This window comes from Motacilla alba, chromosome 1, assembly GCF_015832195.1.
Source record: "Motacilla alba alba isolate MOTALB_02 chromosome 1, Motacilla_alba_V1.0_pri, whole genome shotgun sequence".
In the NCBI taxonomy this organism is placed as follows: Eukaryota; Metazoa; Chordata; class Aves; order Passeriformes; family Motacillidae; genus Motacilla; species Motacilla alba.
In genome coordinates this window covers 65,661,624-65,680,088 of record NC_052016.1, presented here as the reverse complement: position 1 = coordinate 65,680,088, position 18,465 = coordinate 65,661,624, and the positions used below count along the sequence as shown (strand labels likewise).

Below are 18,465 nucleotides of genomic sequence, written 5' to 3'. Positions count from 1 at the left end.
TAGAATTGTGCAATATCTTATTAGCTCATCAAGAGATAAATAGTGACAGGCAAGAAAAACAAGTTTATTTATGGTAATTTATGAGAAATTTATGAGATGGAGAAGATACCAAAAATATTGAAGCTGCAAGCCAAGGTAAACCAAGTATTTCACAGCACAGTCATAAAATGAAATGAAGAGGAATATTAAGAAATACATAGAGAGAGGTAAGAGAGGACAGAAGCAGAGGACTCAACTCTCAAGGTGTCCTTTTTACTGAACCACAAAGTCTAACAGTCTTCTTTCCAGAATTTTTCAAAACTGCACAGTCACCTGAATTAAAACTCAGGAACTTTGCTGCTAACAGAGCTGTGGAACCTCCACCCCTTTCAGCAGTGCCAAAGACATGGAAAGAGAGCTTCTATGGATATCTTCTTATTGTGCAGAAACAAAATTAATCTGATTAGATGACACTATAGTGATTTCTGTCGATAAGCAGCCACCTTCTTGCATGTCTCAGAAATTAGTTCAGAAGTAGGCTTAAGGAAAGGTCACCTTTAGCGGCAGGAAAATCAAAATGTTTGGTTATAAGCAAAGTCTTTGCTGTGATAAAAGTTGTCCATATTGGAACTGTGCTCTGAGAAACATACCCTGTTGTAAGCTAAATCACAGTTTCTTGTAGAAGCCCACTGAGCCCACAGTCTATTTCTGACCAGCATCTCCCTCAGGAAGGACATTTTTCTCACCAGTCTGAAACCTGGACTGCAGTCAAGCCTTCACTTAAGAGATTACAGAGATGAGCTCTTTATAACAGTCCCCTGTTTCCCTTCCTTTGGGGAAGCATAGCAGCAGCAGTGAGCCAGATCCAACAGTACTTACTAGTCAGTGTGTTGGAGGACTTTTAAAGCTGCAGGCTTGCCTTTGGAGCAATGACAGAAGACTGCTGCCTAACTACAAACAGAAGCGAAGCACATGCGCTGATGGTGGCCAATCAAAGGAAGGTCTTCAGAAGCTGTTTTTAATTATTTGCAAGTCTACAGCTGGCATCATCCTCTTTTGCCCATGTCTCCCCAAGGAGACCCAGGGAGCCCTTTACCCAGACTTACACCTGTGATGGTTTTTATTCAGGAGACCTATAGAAATGGCACAGGAGTGATGGGCTACAACACTAGCTGACATCATGCAGATGGGACTCTTGCTCTTATTCAAGAAAAAGGGTCTGAAAGCAGATCATCAATGCAAAGTCTCAGAAGAACAGTGCCAGACTGGTTCCCTGTGTCTGTGGGATTGCATGAGCTCGAGCAAAGCCAATAGAGATAGGGTGTGAAGGAACATTAGAGAAAATAATGCCGACATTCACTGTGCAACTTACACAAGACAATGTCTATATAAGGTATGAGATGAAGACACTTCATTTGATATAGCAGCTGTAATCACTTATTCAGAGTTGATAAACTCCTGCTAGGCAATTTTTTTTTCCCAGCATCAGCATTGCTGCAATCAGACCACCAAAGCATCACAGCCTGGACACAGAAACAGATTATGGAACAACAGCAGAAAGCATGTGTTTGCTTGGGTACACATGGCTTTCAAAGGCAATTGACTCTGCTTACTGGGACCAATACACAGTGTTGGTGAATTCTTAGCTTCATTGCTGTTCTTACTCAGAATGCTCATGCCCTGAAAAAACACTATTCATGTTCAGCTACTTCCTCCTCCTCTTGAATCAGGATCCTGCCACTGCAATCCATGCTTGTGTCACCTTCAAAAGTCATTGTCTACCTTGAAGGTTGCAGAAAGATCAAGATGAAAAATGTGGTTGATTCATCATGTTGAGGTTCTCCCGTTCAGAAGTGAACACAGAGAGCATATCCCATTGGTCCTCTGTGGCCTGTATTTGCTTTCCCCCAGCTACAGAACTGAGTCAGGATTCTGGTCTTTTAACGTGCTCTGTCCAAGCTACCACAATGACAACTTGCAACTACAGAAAGGAATAAGCAAGCTGAATTTTGACAGAAATAGATTAAAACGTGAAGTGTGCTAAAACATTTCACAGGGTTTGTCAAAAGTCAGCTAATTGCAAGTTTCTTGGCATACAGAGCTACCAGCTAGAAGGTTCAGCCATGTCCCATACAGCCAATAGCAGAGACAGACATATAAGTTAAAATTACTCCCTATATGATATTCTCTGAACTGTAAGTAACATAAGAATCTCTTCTCACTCCATCTTAAATCACTACTACACTAGATTAAAGACAAATGAAAATGCATCTCTCTTTATTTGCAGTCCTCATCATTTAAGGGAGAAATTTACTTGTCCAAACACGGGCACCTTTCAGGCCTGTAGGATGCCCTAAGCAAGGTAAGTCGCTAGCCCAACAAGAGAGGTACACTTTCTGCAGCAACAGAAAGGATGCCCTTTATTGCTCAAAATGAGCCAATGTATGCAGAGCTGAATCCCAGGCCAGTGCCTCTTAATTCCAAGGCAAAACAGAACTACTCCAGTAATCCAGGTATTCTGGTTAGCCTGTGTCCGTTATTCTGATTTAAACAGAATAATTTTACAAGCACGAAATTCAAAGAAACCTTTTTTTCCTCACAAAAGCTGGCCTATCTGAAAAAGTAAGCAATAAAATGCTCATCCAGAGAGGCATTTTTGGTTTTGTGTTCTCACTGGAAACATGTGGTGCCAAACTCAGATCCCAGTTGCATGACTGGAGTCTACAGTTACTGTGCCTGCATACACCAAGCCAGAACAGTTAGACCTGCAGAACAGCAGTGTGTTTGCAATTCCAAATATTCCCAATGAGGATACTAGATGTTTTCTGCAGTCAGCAAAACCCAGTTTGCTTGACCTGACCCTGCTCCTGCCCCGTTTCCCAAGCCTCAGTTAGCACATCACAGCCTTTCTGTTTAAGCACTGAGGCTGAAGAAGAGACTTTTATCCTTTGTAAGTAACACTTCTCCTTGTCTCCCTTTCATAGAGCAGCACCAAAACTTCTCTAAAAAGCACATCAAAAGCCATCCAAAAGCCAAGACCTCTCCACTTCAGAGTAAGATGCAAGCTTTGTGCAGCTATAAATGAAGTCACTGCCTGTCTCGTGAAGAGCCAACCACAGATTTATATCAACATGCCCATTCCTTTGAGAATTGCCAAGAGGCCTTGGGGAACTTGAGCCTTGGGCTGCAACACTTTCCCAGTGATGCTTTGGGAATGGTCTGTACCAGGCAGTGCTGCCTAGTGGAAGTCAGGGATGATGACAAAAGCACTTCACAACAATCTTCAAATATGACTCTTTTACCAAGAACCTTAGCAGAGAAGATGCACATTCAAACATTCTCTGAAGGCTATGGTTAAGTGTTAAGAAACCAATTGTTTTGACCTCAAAGATGCTCAATATTTTCTCTATTATATTTTTTCTCACAACAGAACAGAAGCAAATTGCTGCAGTGGGAAAAACATTTATTTCCATGAAGAAGAGGGGTGAACATTTACATGAGTAAAACTTTAGAAACTAAATTGCATAAGACAAATTATATGGGTTCAAGATGTTCACGCTTCAAGACAGAGCCCAACCATTAACTGGCATGCATAAGAAAACCTTTTGAGGATCATTACCAGATCCCGGTTGCTGTTTTGCCCAAATGATCTTGGCTATTTACATGCCTCAGCCACTGAACAGCAACTGGCAACCAAAGCTGCTATTTGTCTTCATGCTTCCCACACTATAAAGTGGCTCCAACCACAACACCAGAGTGTGTGCATACATCAGAAGGTTTGTCAGTTCTTAGTCTACAATGGCAGCCATACCTGCTGTACATTTTCAAATCATGCAGACCATTTATTTCAACCCTTACAGAAGCCCTGCTGCAGCAATTCAGAATGTGTACATTCATCTGCCTAAGATTTATAGCTGTCTGATCAAACTGTTGTTTCAGCATTATTATAAAACAAGACCTAAAACATATGCTCTGAAAAATGTTCAGTATGTCATTCTACCTCAACTAACTATTTGAAGCTTGCCTTTTGAAGCTGAGCAGAAATATATCTGTCAGAAATTCTATTTTGAGAGCCTGAAATGGGCAGTGTCTATTGCACAAGACTCATCAGCACCTATTTTGCAGCTTGTCCCTACTTGGTTAAAAGCACACAAAAAAAGTCTGGATTGTAGTTTTTATTTTCACTTTAACTGCTCAGACCCTTTAGTATAAACTTTGTTAATCAGCAGTACTTCTATACCATTCTGAAAAGGTTTGATGCTTCTGTTTGAACTCCTTCACTTTGTCATCTTGGCTAAGTACAGTTAGAGACTTCATGGAATAATGTTCTGGTTAAAAACAATGGATGTGGACCAAGATAATACAGAATTCTAAGGATTTAAGGCTTCTGTTTCATCTGAGTTTCACACATGTATCATCTCTACTATTTTTTCCCTTAGCCTATTACCCAAGGTCTGACTGGGAAATACTGTAGTGCAGTAATTGGATGTCATAATGTCACGGAATAGTTTTCCAAACATTTGACTGGACTTCTTGCCTGCTTTAAGTCTTACAGATACTTCTGTTTGTTGTTACCATTCCTTATAACATCTATACTACTGATATTGTTTGTGATCCATAATCTAGTGTAGGTCTAGCCTAGAGCTATTTAACTATGCAAATTGCTGAACTTTCCCCCATTCATGTTTAGTATTATTGTTCTGCTGACTTATATGGTTCAGTATAACCTCAATTATGTCTGTGCTGCTTTCCTTTTACTATGTTGCCTTTGTCCTTTTTTACAAGTAAATCCTGCTACCAAGAGGTAAGTGCAAAAGAGTCATGATGCTTAAGTGCTGTGTAGTGTCAGCCAGCTGACTCACAGATAAAGCATGGAAGCATGACTGGCTCCCAAATGTCTGCAGATGCACAGCTCCCAAAGGATTGGTCTGTTAATTGTTTCCTACAATCGTAAGAACTTGTTCTTGTAACAGCAGCAAAATGCAAGAGTAGGTAATATGGGACTTTTCCTTGTAACAGGGGACAATACAGAAGATGACAAAAATTCTTACGAAGAAAAATTAATAAGCAAGAAGGAAAATAATTTTGAAGGTATCATGCAGACCCACCATGTATAATTCAAAAGCAAGGACACTAGTGTAAAAGCAGACACAAAAACACAACTCCTGCTGTGGGACAGAACTGACAATGTCAGTTTTAAAGAGAAGTTGTATATTTTTCCTTATTAAATGATATGCACCAAGCCTAACACTATGGAAAAAGATGAGGTTCCCTCCACCATAGTCAGTACAGTTATGTGTGTACCTGTCATAATTTGCTGTAGTAACTCTAAATCCCGAGGATTAGCCACAAAGACATCATTTCACTTCAACCAAACTGGAAGACTAGCATTTCTTGGAAGCAAAACAAAGAATCAAGTCTATCTAGCCATCATCCAGTGAATATATTACCATTCAAATATTTATTTTCTGTACATTTTCTTACCTTATATTCTGAACTGAGGAATTTAACGATTCATCCGGAACATTACTGGTTACAGCTGCTTGTCCTTCTGTGAGGGGCTGCAATGACGGCATTACATGAACTGTCCGAAAAAGCTGAGCAGGTTGTACTGGCTGTGGAGATTGTATTGTCCTCAAAACTTCTGAACTCAAGCCAGATGTCTGCTGCTGTACAACTTCCACTTGCTCCTTCAGCTTAGCAGGCTTGGAGTTTCCTGTTTTTACCACTGAGGCTGATCCTCCCTTTGTTCCTGCATTTGCAGACGCTCTAGTTCTGCTTGATTGGTTTCTGTTGGCCACAGCAGGTGAGAGCAGAGTTGAATCTGATGATTCAGTGCTAGGGCTGGCATCTTCATCATCAATATAGATGAGATCTTTTGGCATGTCTTTAAATTGATACACCAGGCGCTGACCTTCTACTTTAGCAAGGATTCCCCTTTGGTAGTAGTATCTGTTTAAAGTGCACACACATCAAGTTACACAGGTTTTCTGACAAAAACAAAACAAAGGAACAAAACTCCCAGAAAATAAACACAGCACCAGCAAGTCAAAAGACTTTTATGTGTCTAGTTTCTTCATTATAAAAAGTAGCAAATTTAATAGTGTACTTTTTTTCCTCAAACAACTTTTTTTTTGTCATCTGTCAACATCTGTCAACTCCCTGACTAGGCAAACCTGCTACCAACTCACACTTTGTAAAAAGTTGCATGAAACTTCCAATTCTCCTTTTGACTCCTACAGTTTTTTAAGTAATCTGAATTCTCGTTTAATCACCAGTGAGCACAGGGAGACATTTTAGCTACAACAAAGTGAAGGGAACAGGACAGGAGAGCACTATTTCTGTTATATTTACAAATTAGCAGGACAACTTGAAATTACGCACACCAAGGTGAGGGGAAGTGAAAAGAAATGCATATGACTCAGTTGGACAATTATCAATCATAAAATAAGACTGAAGCTTCATGGTTGTCTACTTATTTTACGTTTTTTTATGTATGAGAAAACTCTCAGCCTGACAGGCAGTGCCACACGATTCTGTTTTAGAACTGTCTGTACACACAAGTTCAGAGAAGTGAAACCAGAACTGAATTCTAAAACTGTATTTTCCATTGGAGATGGAATTGTGGGCAACAAGTAGAAATAACTTAATGAATACACATGAATGTTGGTGAGGTTTTTTGAAAATAGATTGAAATTTAATGTGAAAGGCTTGTCCCACTTGAAATCTTCAATCTCTTACTTACCTGTGTATGACTGTGAAGATGCAGTTTTGCAGCAGTACTGAAATATGTCTATGCTGAAACTGAAGGTGACTGACTTGGAATTGAGGTTAGGGAGGATTAATTTTAGTTAGCTAATTTATTTTGCTGAAATAACATTTTCATTTCTCAAACTAATAGAATACTAGATTTTTGTGTTATTCAAATTAGATGAGGCATTTAATGCATACGAACATTAAAGCAACAAAAACAATCTACTCTTAAAAATGCACATACCTGAGAGCTCTACCCATTGTTTCATAATTCATGTCAGGTTTGTTTTTGTGTTTTCCCCACAACCTGGACACAGCTTTGGAATCCACCAGTTTGAAAATGCCCTTTTCTCTTTGAGTCCATTTGATATATTTAGGACATGTAGCTTTGTCCTGGAGCAGTGCTAGTAAGAACTCCCAGAGATAAATTGTATTTCCTAGAATAAAAGAATTTCCGAAACAAAACAAAAACAACCCAAAAACAAAACAAAGGGGAAAAAAAGAAGAAAGAAAAAGAAGTTATTTGGCCATATGTTAATAATCTTAAAATTAAGAAGCTGATATCTTTACAAAACACATTATAATATATCATCAAGACTAGGAAATAGTGATGGAAGGGCATGGGAAGGGAAGTTATTATAATCTTGTGAGTTATCATAATCTAGGTGTCCAAATACCCCAGCCACTCTGTAACCTACAGCCAATGCTGGACCACCAACATTAGACAGCATTAATCACCCATGTGCCCATTTCCCTCCTGCCTAATCCAGTTACAGAAGCAGTCACTATTGCTTTGCCTTGAAAAGGAACATGTTCAGTTCTGCCCCCTAAAAATGCTGGTAATTAAGCTGTTGCTTAGATGCTTTGCTGAATCGAGGTGAGTGTTATAATCCTTTAAAAGGCTAAACAAAATCCTTGCCTTTAACAATGAGATTTATGCGGGGCAATCGGTGATATGTGCTGAGGCAGGCAAACCTTCAACAACAAAGTACAGAAAAAGGTAATTTTTTTAATCCAGTGAGTGCTTGTGCTTGCTGGTAGACAACATTCAAATTTCATTTTACAAACAAGTGGGGACAAACAATTTTATATGAAAATCCATCACATCTGTTCAGTGTTTGCCACATATAAAGGAAAAGTATTAAAATCACAGATGGTGAATACTTAAAACTAGCACAAAATTTTCATTTTTTTTCCAAAACCACATTTAAGGAGTCTAAACTCATGCGACTAATGAGACCCTTTTTCCATTTTTCTTTTTAAGGCTTTTGGTGTTTGATGTTCTTTTGGGAATCTGAAGCTGCACATAAGCTTCTTAGTTGTTAGTCTGAGAAAGCAAGAAAAAACTTCTTGTATCACCTCCCACAAGTAGCTGTGCAAAAACAGCAAGGATAGCATGTGCTGAAGTTTCATAAAAAATGATGCCCAGCAGATCAGAAGGTGACAGGCTCTCTTTTCATAGCTTCAATTTAACCCAGCAAATTTTTTCAACTTTACAACCATCAGTCTGAGCCTTTTTCCAATTAGAGATCTCTTAAAAATTGAAATTCCTATAATACTAAATTATAAACTAGATTTAGCAAATATTCATCAAAGTCATCAGCGTTGCCAACATAAAAATGTTAGCAGCTCCTTCAGCAGGTGGAAGCTTGAAAAATGAGCATTCCTAGAGAAAAAACACTGCCTTTGCAACACATGTCTCCCAGTTCACATAAACCAGCCTCCCAGCCCTCAGATACCCCAAAGGCAAAACCAGACTGCTTAGGCAAGACACAATGTCAGGCAGGAATGAGAGCATTCCCAGCCATTTCCCACCTAATCCAGGGTGTTTTTGTTATAGTCTAGACTAAAAATGCTCAACTGCATCAAGGCAACCTGAAAATTTGTCACTTCTTAGCCACTAAAAATCACTGTGAAGAAGACTGACTGCAAAAAACAGGTTTGCTTTACTTACAGGCAGAATATTTAACCTCCTCTGAGTCATAGCAGAAAAAGAAATATGTGGAAAATTCAGTTTTCTCTACGGATTGTATCATGTAATTGCATGGAGAGCTTGTAATTTTAGCATACAAGTTCCCCCTAGGTAACAGACAGGCAGCTCTTGTGATTTTCTAGCTGCTTCCCTGCCACGGATGGTTGTATTACTATGCTTTTTACTTCAATTTTGTGTTCCTAAAAATGCAAAACAAATGGGTTTCATAACAAGCAGTGGTTTGAGACAACATGGTCCATTTTATTCCCTTCAAAATTAGCAACTTTGTAACAATGAACAAATGTGAATTATGGAGTATCCTTGCTATCATCGACAAAACTATTAGACTCTTCTGCCTTTTCATTTTGTGTCTAGCTGCTTCCATATTTTCTATCATTTCATCTAAGCACCACTTGGATGTTCCTCTGATATTCCTTTCATTTTTACATAAAAATCAGGTTTTAATTTAAAAAATACAATCATGCATATTTAAAATTAATGGCATTAACATGTAAAATATTTATTGTTTGCCAACAGGTTTTTCTTCCTGTTATTGCAGAAAATTCATCTTCAAAAGAAAAAAAAAACAAAAACCCAACATACTCATTTTTCAGAGTAGAAATTTTTCCGACCTCAAGAGTGTAATTCTTTTGCCACCAGTGTCCAGGACTGGCTAGGCTGCTGTGCTGGCAAGCACTGCATGCATGCAAGCACATCTGTCACATGCAGCAGGCCCTTGTGACACAGGGGAGGCTCATTTCCAGCTCCCACTGGGGGCAGCACAGCTCGCTGGGGCCGGGAATCAGCCTTCCCTTCTAACACCAGCCTGGGCATGGGTGCAGCGTTGGACCCCACAGCAAAGCAACCCTTTTGTCAAAGCTGTTGACAAAACTCACAGGAACTACTGAACACTTCAGGCTGAGCAACACTTCAGGCTGAGCACTTCAGGCTGATTTATTGTATCAGTTATGTGGCATTTCTTTTTATTCTACCTTTTAAACACAGAAGGAATGAAAGTATCAAACCCCCAAGTTTTCTGCCCAAGTGTTAAAGCTGTGCTATAACTTTTTTCCAAATTCAGGACTTGGTACTTCCTGCTGCCAACTGGCAGGCTTGGTTAGCCTCATGCAGAATTAGACACATACAGATGGAACACATTTGCAAAGATCATCTGTCAAAATAACCACAGTCTAAGAAGCATTAATATAATGCAAAGCACTCCCTAAGACTTCACTCAAAACACAGCAAACTCAGCAGGGATGTTGAAGAGTTTCCAAGAACCCTTGCAACTAAAGTGACAAATACATTATTCTCCCAAGAAACTGAGTATTTCACCAAGAAAACTCTGTGCTCATCTTTTCCTTGCCTTGAGATGTTAACCACCCCTAAACACAAGACCTACGTTTGCATCACAAGTGAACTGGTGAATTTTTTCTTTTTACAGATCACTCAGAAACTATATTCTCCTAAACATTTTGGCGACAACTATTTGGACTTACCCTTTCCATCTTTGTTTTTCTTTTTCACAGATATGTTTGGAGTTGTAGTAGGGGACTCAGAACGAGACGGCTTTGGTTTCTTTCCTGAAATAAATCATCGGTAAGTCAACTGCAGCTTAAGAAAAAAGAAAGTACCTAAAAAGGGAAGAAATTCGTTTCTCCAATTCAAAAAAGAATAAATTTCTACTAAGTTGGGAACTTAGTTCTGTGCTGAACTTCTTTTTCTATGGCAGGACGGACCTCCTATGCTCTTACTATATTTCTAAAAAAAGACTACACTATGCACTTTCCTGAAGCCCACTTACACTGGAAATTTCTGTGGCTATTTAGGTACTCTTAAGAGCACTTGAAACAGACAAGAGAAAAATAAGCTATTAACTATGTGTAAGGGCTTAAACAGGAAAAGCTAGATAAAATACAGAGCACTATCATGTTCACTCATTGCCAAAATGGAAGGTAGGGACAAAACAAGCTTGTCTCCTTGTTTAATCTATTGCAAGTTCACTGACAGCAGCAAACTACACTGTCATGTAAAACAGACATTTTTTTCAGTCCTATTGTCTTTTACGGTGGCTGCAGGTAAAGGGAAGTCACTTGTTGATGAACATCAGAAGAAACAGCAACAGGTCTGAAAAAATACCAGTTTTTAAAGTCATAAGCATGGTGGCTCTCTGGTGAGGAAGACTAGAAGGAAGAAGTTACTTAAAACTGATTACAAAAATGAAGAGCACTCATTTGAAAATGTTGAGAAATCAACTACTGACACAAAAGGGAAAACAAAAAAGCTAAGTCATGCTGAAATATTTTTCAGTATAAAACCTTGAACATAATCTTTTATTAGTTCTCATTCCCTGCAATGGCAGCTTTTACAGGTGATGTAATTAATCAGAGGCTTTCAGAACTTTCTTATGAAAAAAGAATTTATCTTACCAGGTTTTGCAGCGCCCCGTTACTACACTGATGTTACTTATATTATTACCTATAATCTTTTGAGAGGTAAAATAGACTAAGCATATACAAGACTCAGAGAAACATATTTCTAGTTCAGATGGAACACTGCCATAGTTAAAGATCTAAAGGATTTTTTTTTCTCTGTTTATTGCACTACAAAAGAGTTGATGTTCTAAAGAGGCAAGACCAAAAGGTCTGTGCAATCCCATACACTCTAACTTTCCAGTTTTGGTTTTGTTTTGAGGGGCTGTTTTAGTAAGGAAACAGCTCTGCTGCAGAGTGAGAGAGCATTTTCACTAGCTCCGAAAAAAAACCCAACAGCTCAGTGCCAGCCTGCACTATTTCCTTCATCTTAAACTTCCGGTATCTATAGAGAAATCATAAGAAACTTTGATTAAAGCACTTGCTTTCTGACATTAGCAATCTTGCCAAGTCCATTTTTATACCTCTTTTTTAGGTTTTTTTTTGACAGTGCATGGAGGAGGAGAGGCATGGGATAGCTAGTTGAGAGAGCTATAGTGAGTAAACAAAACCTCTAATTTTCTTGCTTTCATCCAGACAGGATTCATGACTGAGAACGGGACACAAATGACACCCACTGTTTTGGCCAGTAATGTCCTTGATTTGAAAGAAGGTAGGAGGGAGGAAAGCCTACAACATTGTTTTGTTAATATATCATGATATGAAAGGATAAAGAACTACTGGAGTACATTTTTAGCAGCTTTTCTCCACTCACCACTGCAGTTGCAGAAATGTGTGTTTTACCTAAAATGTCCTAGATGAAGTCACTCGCAAGGATGAGCTTCTAACACACAAGAAGCCCCTCCGGGTAACTTTGGCTAAGTGCTTTCCCCATTAGAGATGTGGGAAGACTCTGTTGTCTCATTTCGCCTCTTGAACAGGTGCAAATGTAGCCATCAAGGAGTAGGGAGTGTTATTTTGATATCACTAATTTAGGCATTATGTCTAAATGAGTTCAGTTCTTAAAAGGCAATGAAGTGGATGAGAGCTCAATTAGGTCAGGACTGAACTACTCCTAGTCAGCTTCAGGAAACTTAAGTAGTGATCCCATATAATTTATGCACTTCTGATTAGAGATAAGCTAGGCTACTACATATGAATACGACTGCAAGAGCAATTCTAGGCTCTCTTTCTTCAGCCTAGACTACTTCAGGACTCTGTAAGAAGTCATCCAAAATTAGAAACCAGTGAAGGAGGATGTGAAACTTATTTACAGAAATGTATTGCTGTTACTGCTGTATATCTGGGCTAGAGATACTTTATTTGGATAGGTTTAGACTACACTGTGAGCTATAATCTCCAGGCACTGACTGATACCATCAAAAAAACCAGTTAACAGAGACACATCAGATATGTTTCCTTTGTTTAAAAGAAGATATTTTTTAAAAACCCCATTAAGCACTAGCATGCTTCCTCCTTTGCTTCAATAGAGCATGAATTTGTTGTTTTACACAGTACATCACTACATTCCTTTTTAGGAGAGAATTTTACAAAGAGGAAGGATAAAAAGTGTGCAAGACCTAAGCCTTATGTGGGCCTACCATAATTTTGGACAGCTAATTGGATTAACAATTGGTGTTTTCACTTTCCTATTTCCATGGCTGTAAAACACTTCGTGTTAAAAATTCATGCTACTAATCAAGGTGACATTAGGCAGTGAAATGTTCATCCTGTGGTACAAGTATCTTGTACCACACCAGAAAACGTAAAATCCATTTTCTTGCACTATTTTCAGTGAGTTTTGTTTTAAAAAATGCATGTACAAACAAAATAAATGACATATATCTAAAATATGATGTACATAACTTATGTGACCACCTGCTGCCAGATATCCTCCACAGCAAAAACAGAACTGAAGGTATTAATATAGCATATTTCCAAGCTTCTTTGTCTGACATCCCTTTTTTTTCCAGTCTTTCTGATCCATAGCTGAGCAGCTCAGTGCTCAGACATCCATGAGTACAAACATCATGCTGGACATGAGTTTGGACTTGAGCAGATGGGTGGATACAGCTCTCCTGCTGCAGCAATAAGGCCAAAAGGAAAGGAAGTGAAACCACCACATTGCTTCTAGTGAACATTCTCTTGGAGGAGCTCTACTTGGCAGTGCCATTCTGGCCCAGTTAGCTGGCAATGTTCTGCACTGTGAATCCCTCTAATTTTAGCTAATGGCTTATATATATGCTAGAAGTCTATAAAAGAAGTCTATAGAATCTATAAAAACTGTATAAAATCATGAGTGATATGGACAGGGCAAAATGATCACCATCCTTTGCCATGCCTCAGAATTGACCAAAAGAAGGGAAACAGAGTATACTTTGAAAAAAGATAACCTACAAACACACAAAACCCCAAAAAAATCCCACACACACGCTGCACATTATCCTAAAGTGCACTATAAACTTCATAACATTTTGCAGCAATTTTTTGTACAACAAATCCCCAGACATTTTAAAGTAACACTTGTGCATCACTCAGACCATACCATCTACTTTAAGAAGCCTTGAATTCACTGAAAACTAGTACTTAATGAAACACTAAGCTGATGCATCTTTTCTAGATTTTTTTTCCCCTAAAACAAATACACATTTTCTGTGAAGAAACTGGTTTTCTAACCTACAGCTAGGGAGGAGGAAGGAGTGGGAGTAAGCAGAAGCACAACACAAAAGAGTATGAAAGCATCAAACCAAAGAGGTTAAATGTCTGGCAGACAGCAGCTCCTTGTTTTGACCCACACAGCAGTGAACATTAAAAAAGAAGGGAAGAGAAGAACAAACAAAAACCCCCCCAGTTTAAAATCCTCTTACAGTTGGTTATCTCACAGTAGTGTGCACAGCCACAGTAGCTTCCCCAGCAGCACTTTCGGGGCAGCTGCTGGTAAAGCTCTCCTCCACAGCAGTTTCAGTTCAGCTTTCTCAGGGTAATCAGAGACTTCACTGACCCACACCCATCCCTGTGAGACCTTGTGACACACATGGGGCTCAGGAGGCTTCCCTAAGATCTTCACAGGCCAATATGGTCTCTCTCACACATAACAATTCCCAACATTTGGAATTAGCAGCAAAAGTAGCAGCAAAAATGCTCCTATTCCACAGGAGTATGGCTGGGTAGTAGAAGCCTTACTCTGGAAGGCTATTACACAGGGGAACCTATTAAAGTCCTCATGCTCTAGGATGAGCCCTAGGATTAGTTCCAGAAACATAAACTCCTTTGTTTATTTTTCTTTTTATATTATTTGTTGGAAGAGCTTTTAACATCTATATGTACAGCATGACTCTCTTCCTGCAGACACCAGCTTCAGAGCCTCTAATGGGGTCCATGCTGAAGCAGCGTGGAAAACAGGAACAGAATGTCTGGCTAACACCACTTCATGACTCTTTGGCACAACACTGACTGCAGTGGAACATCACAACACTATGTAAATGTAATCTATTACAAATGGGACTAACACTTACTATAGCATGCAGCTATTTTATTAATAAGAAAAAAAAAACAGTAGTATTTAAGAAAAGCTAAAAATCCCTCCTCATTCTCATCCCATATTCTGACCTGATCAAGTATTTTCAGCTGAAGCTAAATAAGAGCTAATGAAAGTACTTCTGGATTCTCAGCAGCAAATTCTGCTCTGAAGAAGAAAGTATAAATTGGAACAAGCAGAGATTCCTGTAAGATAAGCCATCGTTTCTACCTCTACAAAATCGTTAGTCTAAGCACCTGTACATGTGCTCACACTATGCAGGAAGAAAATGCTTTCCCTGCATTTCTGGCTGAGCTCACTCAGTTATTTTGGCCTGACACCCCAAATGGTTCCAGACACCCACAAGGAAGCCACCATGCAACCCCCTACTCTCCTGCTCCACACTGCTGTTCTCCAGTAGCATCTTACCTTTTTTCTTCTTTGGTTGTTCAAATTCTGGAGTCTCTGGTGACTCAGCATAAGGGTCTGGGGCTTGGTGAACTTCCACCACCTCAGGGATCCCATCGAGCGTGACTGACACGTGTGTGATAGGAGGCACCATTTCTTCCTCTTCAGTTGCACCAAACATAGTTGCTTAAGGGAAAGGGACAAAAGGAGTATATTCACGCATCCATGAGGACTTTAAAAAGCTGGCTTTAGAGAAAAAACTCAAAAATAGAATAAAATCAAATATGACACTTCAGTCTTTACAGTGAGAGAAGACAAGTGTATAATTCAATATATGGGCCGACATTTTACATAGAAGCACTACTAAAATAGAACAAGTTAATGACAGAACAGACCCCACAAAAAGCACATTTATCTGCTGATCACACATTCATATTTAAGACAATCTGTAAGTGTATATTCTTTTATCCTGACAACATAAATATCAACCAAACAAAACACTGCAGTCTAAACCATCCAACTTCATCCACGCCTTCCCTCTGTAATTTTTGATTCATTCCTTTCCTGTTCAACTCTGGCATGACAATGAAATCCTTCATTGCCTATAATACTGGATTTCTGATACCCAACTTAAGAACGTACAGGCTCTCTGGAAATTGCAAAAAAAGTCTTACCAATTTCATGCAACCATGCTGCAGTGAATCCCTCCTCCTTTAACAAATAAACCTGGCAAATACAGATTGGATTTTCATAAAAAAACTTACCCATTCTTTTTTCATCCAGCATAGGATCAGGGGAGTCCATATTAAGAAGTGCTTCAGCAGCCTCAATTGTTTCCATTGTTTCATCTCCATTATGACAAGATGCTTCAACTAAAAGCAAGGGAGAAAAAAAAAATTTAAGAAGCTACAAACTAGACTTAAAGCTTAACATGAAATTAAAGCTTATTCGTATTTCATTCCCAGAAAAAAAAAAAAAAGACAAAGAGATAGAGATGGTCCTCTACTAGATGTGTAGCCACAGATTAGCTGGGGAGAAAATGCACACTGCAATAATTTCATTTATTTAGTACAGATACTATCTCATTTATTTAGTACATATTTTTCAGATTGCAGGTATTAAAAAAACCCCAAACAAACCCTTTGTTTCTGCCTCATCTTTCTCACCCCTGTCTTTGCTGATCAAGCACATGCAGCAAAACACAACACCCATGAAACTAAGAAATATCACTACCACAAGCAATATTCCTGAGATCATTATTTAAAAATACAATATTGCTAACTTCTTATGGTGCTCCAGAAAAATATATCCTCAGAATAACATGTGGATATGACACTTGAAGATATGATTTAATGGTGAACATGGGGGTGGTTCTCGGTTGACAGTAGGACTTGATGATCGGAGAGGTCTTTTTCAACCCTAACTATTCTGTGGTTCTATGAACAGAAGTGAATTCCATAAATAAGAGATGCCCATCAAAACTCTCCAGTCATTTAGTCTGGAGGAGAGAAAAAATATTCCACAAGTTCTGTGGAGATCATGTTATGTGAAGGAGTAGCTGAATCCTAAACCATTCAAATTCATGGGAATTACATGTAGGGCTAACAGTGCAGGCTGCAAGAACACACTGGAAAGCAAACATGAAACACGAAATGCAATATAAAATGTTGACTTCTGGACAATTCCTCATCAATCTCATCAGGGCAGCCATTAGATAAGCCCAAAGCTCCTGAGCATTAATTATAATGCTTAAGGTACATGTTAAGGTCATCTTGGGGTACACAACAAAAAAATCCAATAAAATATCATTTTGAAAAAAAACAAAACCCAGCTGGTTTAACTGTAGCATGAAAAATATCATAGATGGCAGTACCTGGTACCATAAAACATTTAAAACTGTCTAACACATCCTTTTAGAAATTACTGTTTGTTAAATGGAAATTATTGGGCCAGGCTTCCTTATCCTTTGATGTGAATTTGATGCAACTTTGGGGAATTCACTTGCAACTATCAAAATGATAAAAAGGGCTGCATTAGTATTCCCCTCTCTAGGACGCCAAGAAATCTCAGTTACTTTCACGGCTTTACACTCCTCTCCCTTTGAGGAATTTTGGGTGGGGCAGTCACATTAAAAAAACAAAACAAAACCAAAAAAACACACTGACTGACAAAGCAAGCATGCTATATGTTAAAACACAATGTAATGACCTTGGAATATTTCTGTGCACAAAAGCAAGACATTTATGCCAGAATTTCTATATTTTAACCTTAAAAAATCACAGTAACAACAAAGCAACCAGTTCAATTAGCACTAAGCAACTACATAATTAAAAAAACAACCAAGCAAAACCCCCTGGTTTCATCACAAATGTTTACAGCTTCAACAATTGTATCATTATGAGAGAGCAAAGATGAATGCTGGCATGCATGCATCAGCCCTACCTCTTCCACCAAGAGGCTCTGTGATTTACAGAAGCCTCCTTACCTTCTGGATTTTTCCTTGAGTCCCTAGTGTAAGAGGCTCAGACTAATGCAGAATAAAGTAGTTATTAGACAGGTGTTGGGAACCCCTGATCCACACAGCAACCCACCTGTTTTCTACAGGACCACCTCCACCCTATATCTGACAAAAACATTCAGACAGTTCTGGCTGACACCTCCAAACAGTCTTAAGAAATGAGAAACACAGAGATGGGGAGGAGGATAGCATGAAGAGAAAGTGAATGTGGACTATGGTCCTGACCTTGGAAGCAAGAGAGGGCAGCAAATTACTGACAATTTAGTCAGGCAGCTGACAGGCTCAGGAGCTCAGACACAGAGCATCTCAGCCCCAAGAGCCATACAGCATCCCTAGGGAATGCCTGCCCATCAGGAGGAGACAGAACATGTACATCCCATTCAGTCTGTGGCCATGTACACTCTTGGACTTGTGCTGGTGACTTGATGCTTCTGGTTCTAAGTTTTATCTGGATGAGAACTTCCCATATCATCTACCAGCATTACCAAGACCTCAAGAAGGATGTCACTTCATACAAATATAAATAAATGCACACAGCACTGCCAAAGCAGCTGTTCTGAGTTCTGACACTGTCTGAATGGACAAGAAGGTTAGCCTGCCATGATCCAGCTCAGCCAGTCATGGGGCATGGCTGTCTTACCACATACAGTTTTAAAGCCAGCAGTGGTACCCCTGGGTTCTCAGTTCTGCGGGCAGGGAGTAGAGAGCTGCTGCTGTCTGCTCTTTCCCCAGAGAGAGCTGCAGGAGGACCAAACCCACCTGCTGGCTTTCAGGTGCTAAGGGGATGGAGCAGAGCCAATTCTTCACTCTGAATAATAGCAGGTGAGGAAGAATCTAAAAGCTTTACATCACTGTTACACCATATGGCGTTACCATCCCTATCCAAGACTAATGAAAGGAACTTATA

The 18,465-nt window shown here is 39.2% G+C and overlaps 1 protein-coding gene across 8 annotated transcripts in view; it reads right to left on the bottom strand.

Moving 5' to 3' along the window:
* Positions 1-18,465, bottom strand: part of ELF1 (E74 like ETS transcription factor 1) — an 87,840-nt gene that overhangs the window by 5,094 nt on the left and 64,281 nt on the right. For 7 of the 8 annotated variants that reach the window (XM_038140746.1, XM_038140783.1, XM_038140774.1 and 4 more), the window contains exons 4-8: positions 15,805-15,912; positions 15,062-15,226; positions 10,204-10,287; positions 6,977-7,169; positions 5,464-5,931 (exon numbers count right to left, since the gene is read on the bottom strand). In XM_038140746.1, the coding sequence (XP_037996674.1) occupies positions 5,464-5,931; positions 6,977-7,169; positions 10,204-10,287; positions 15,062-15,226; positions 15,805-15,912 (1,018 nt within the window). Of the gene's footprint in view, positions 1-5,463; positions 5,932-6,976; positions 7,170-10,203; positions 10,290-15,061; positions 15,227-15,804; positions 15,913-18,465 lie in introns of all 8 variants that reach the window. The other variant, XM_038140796.1, reaches the window with a different exon arrangement.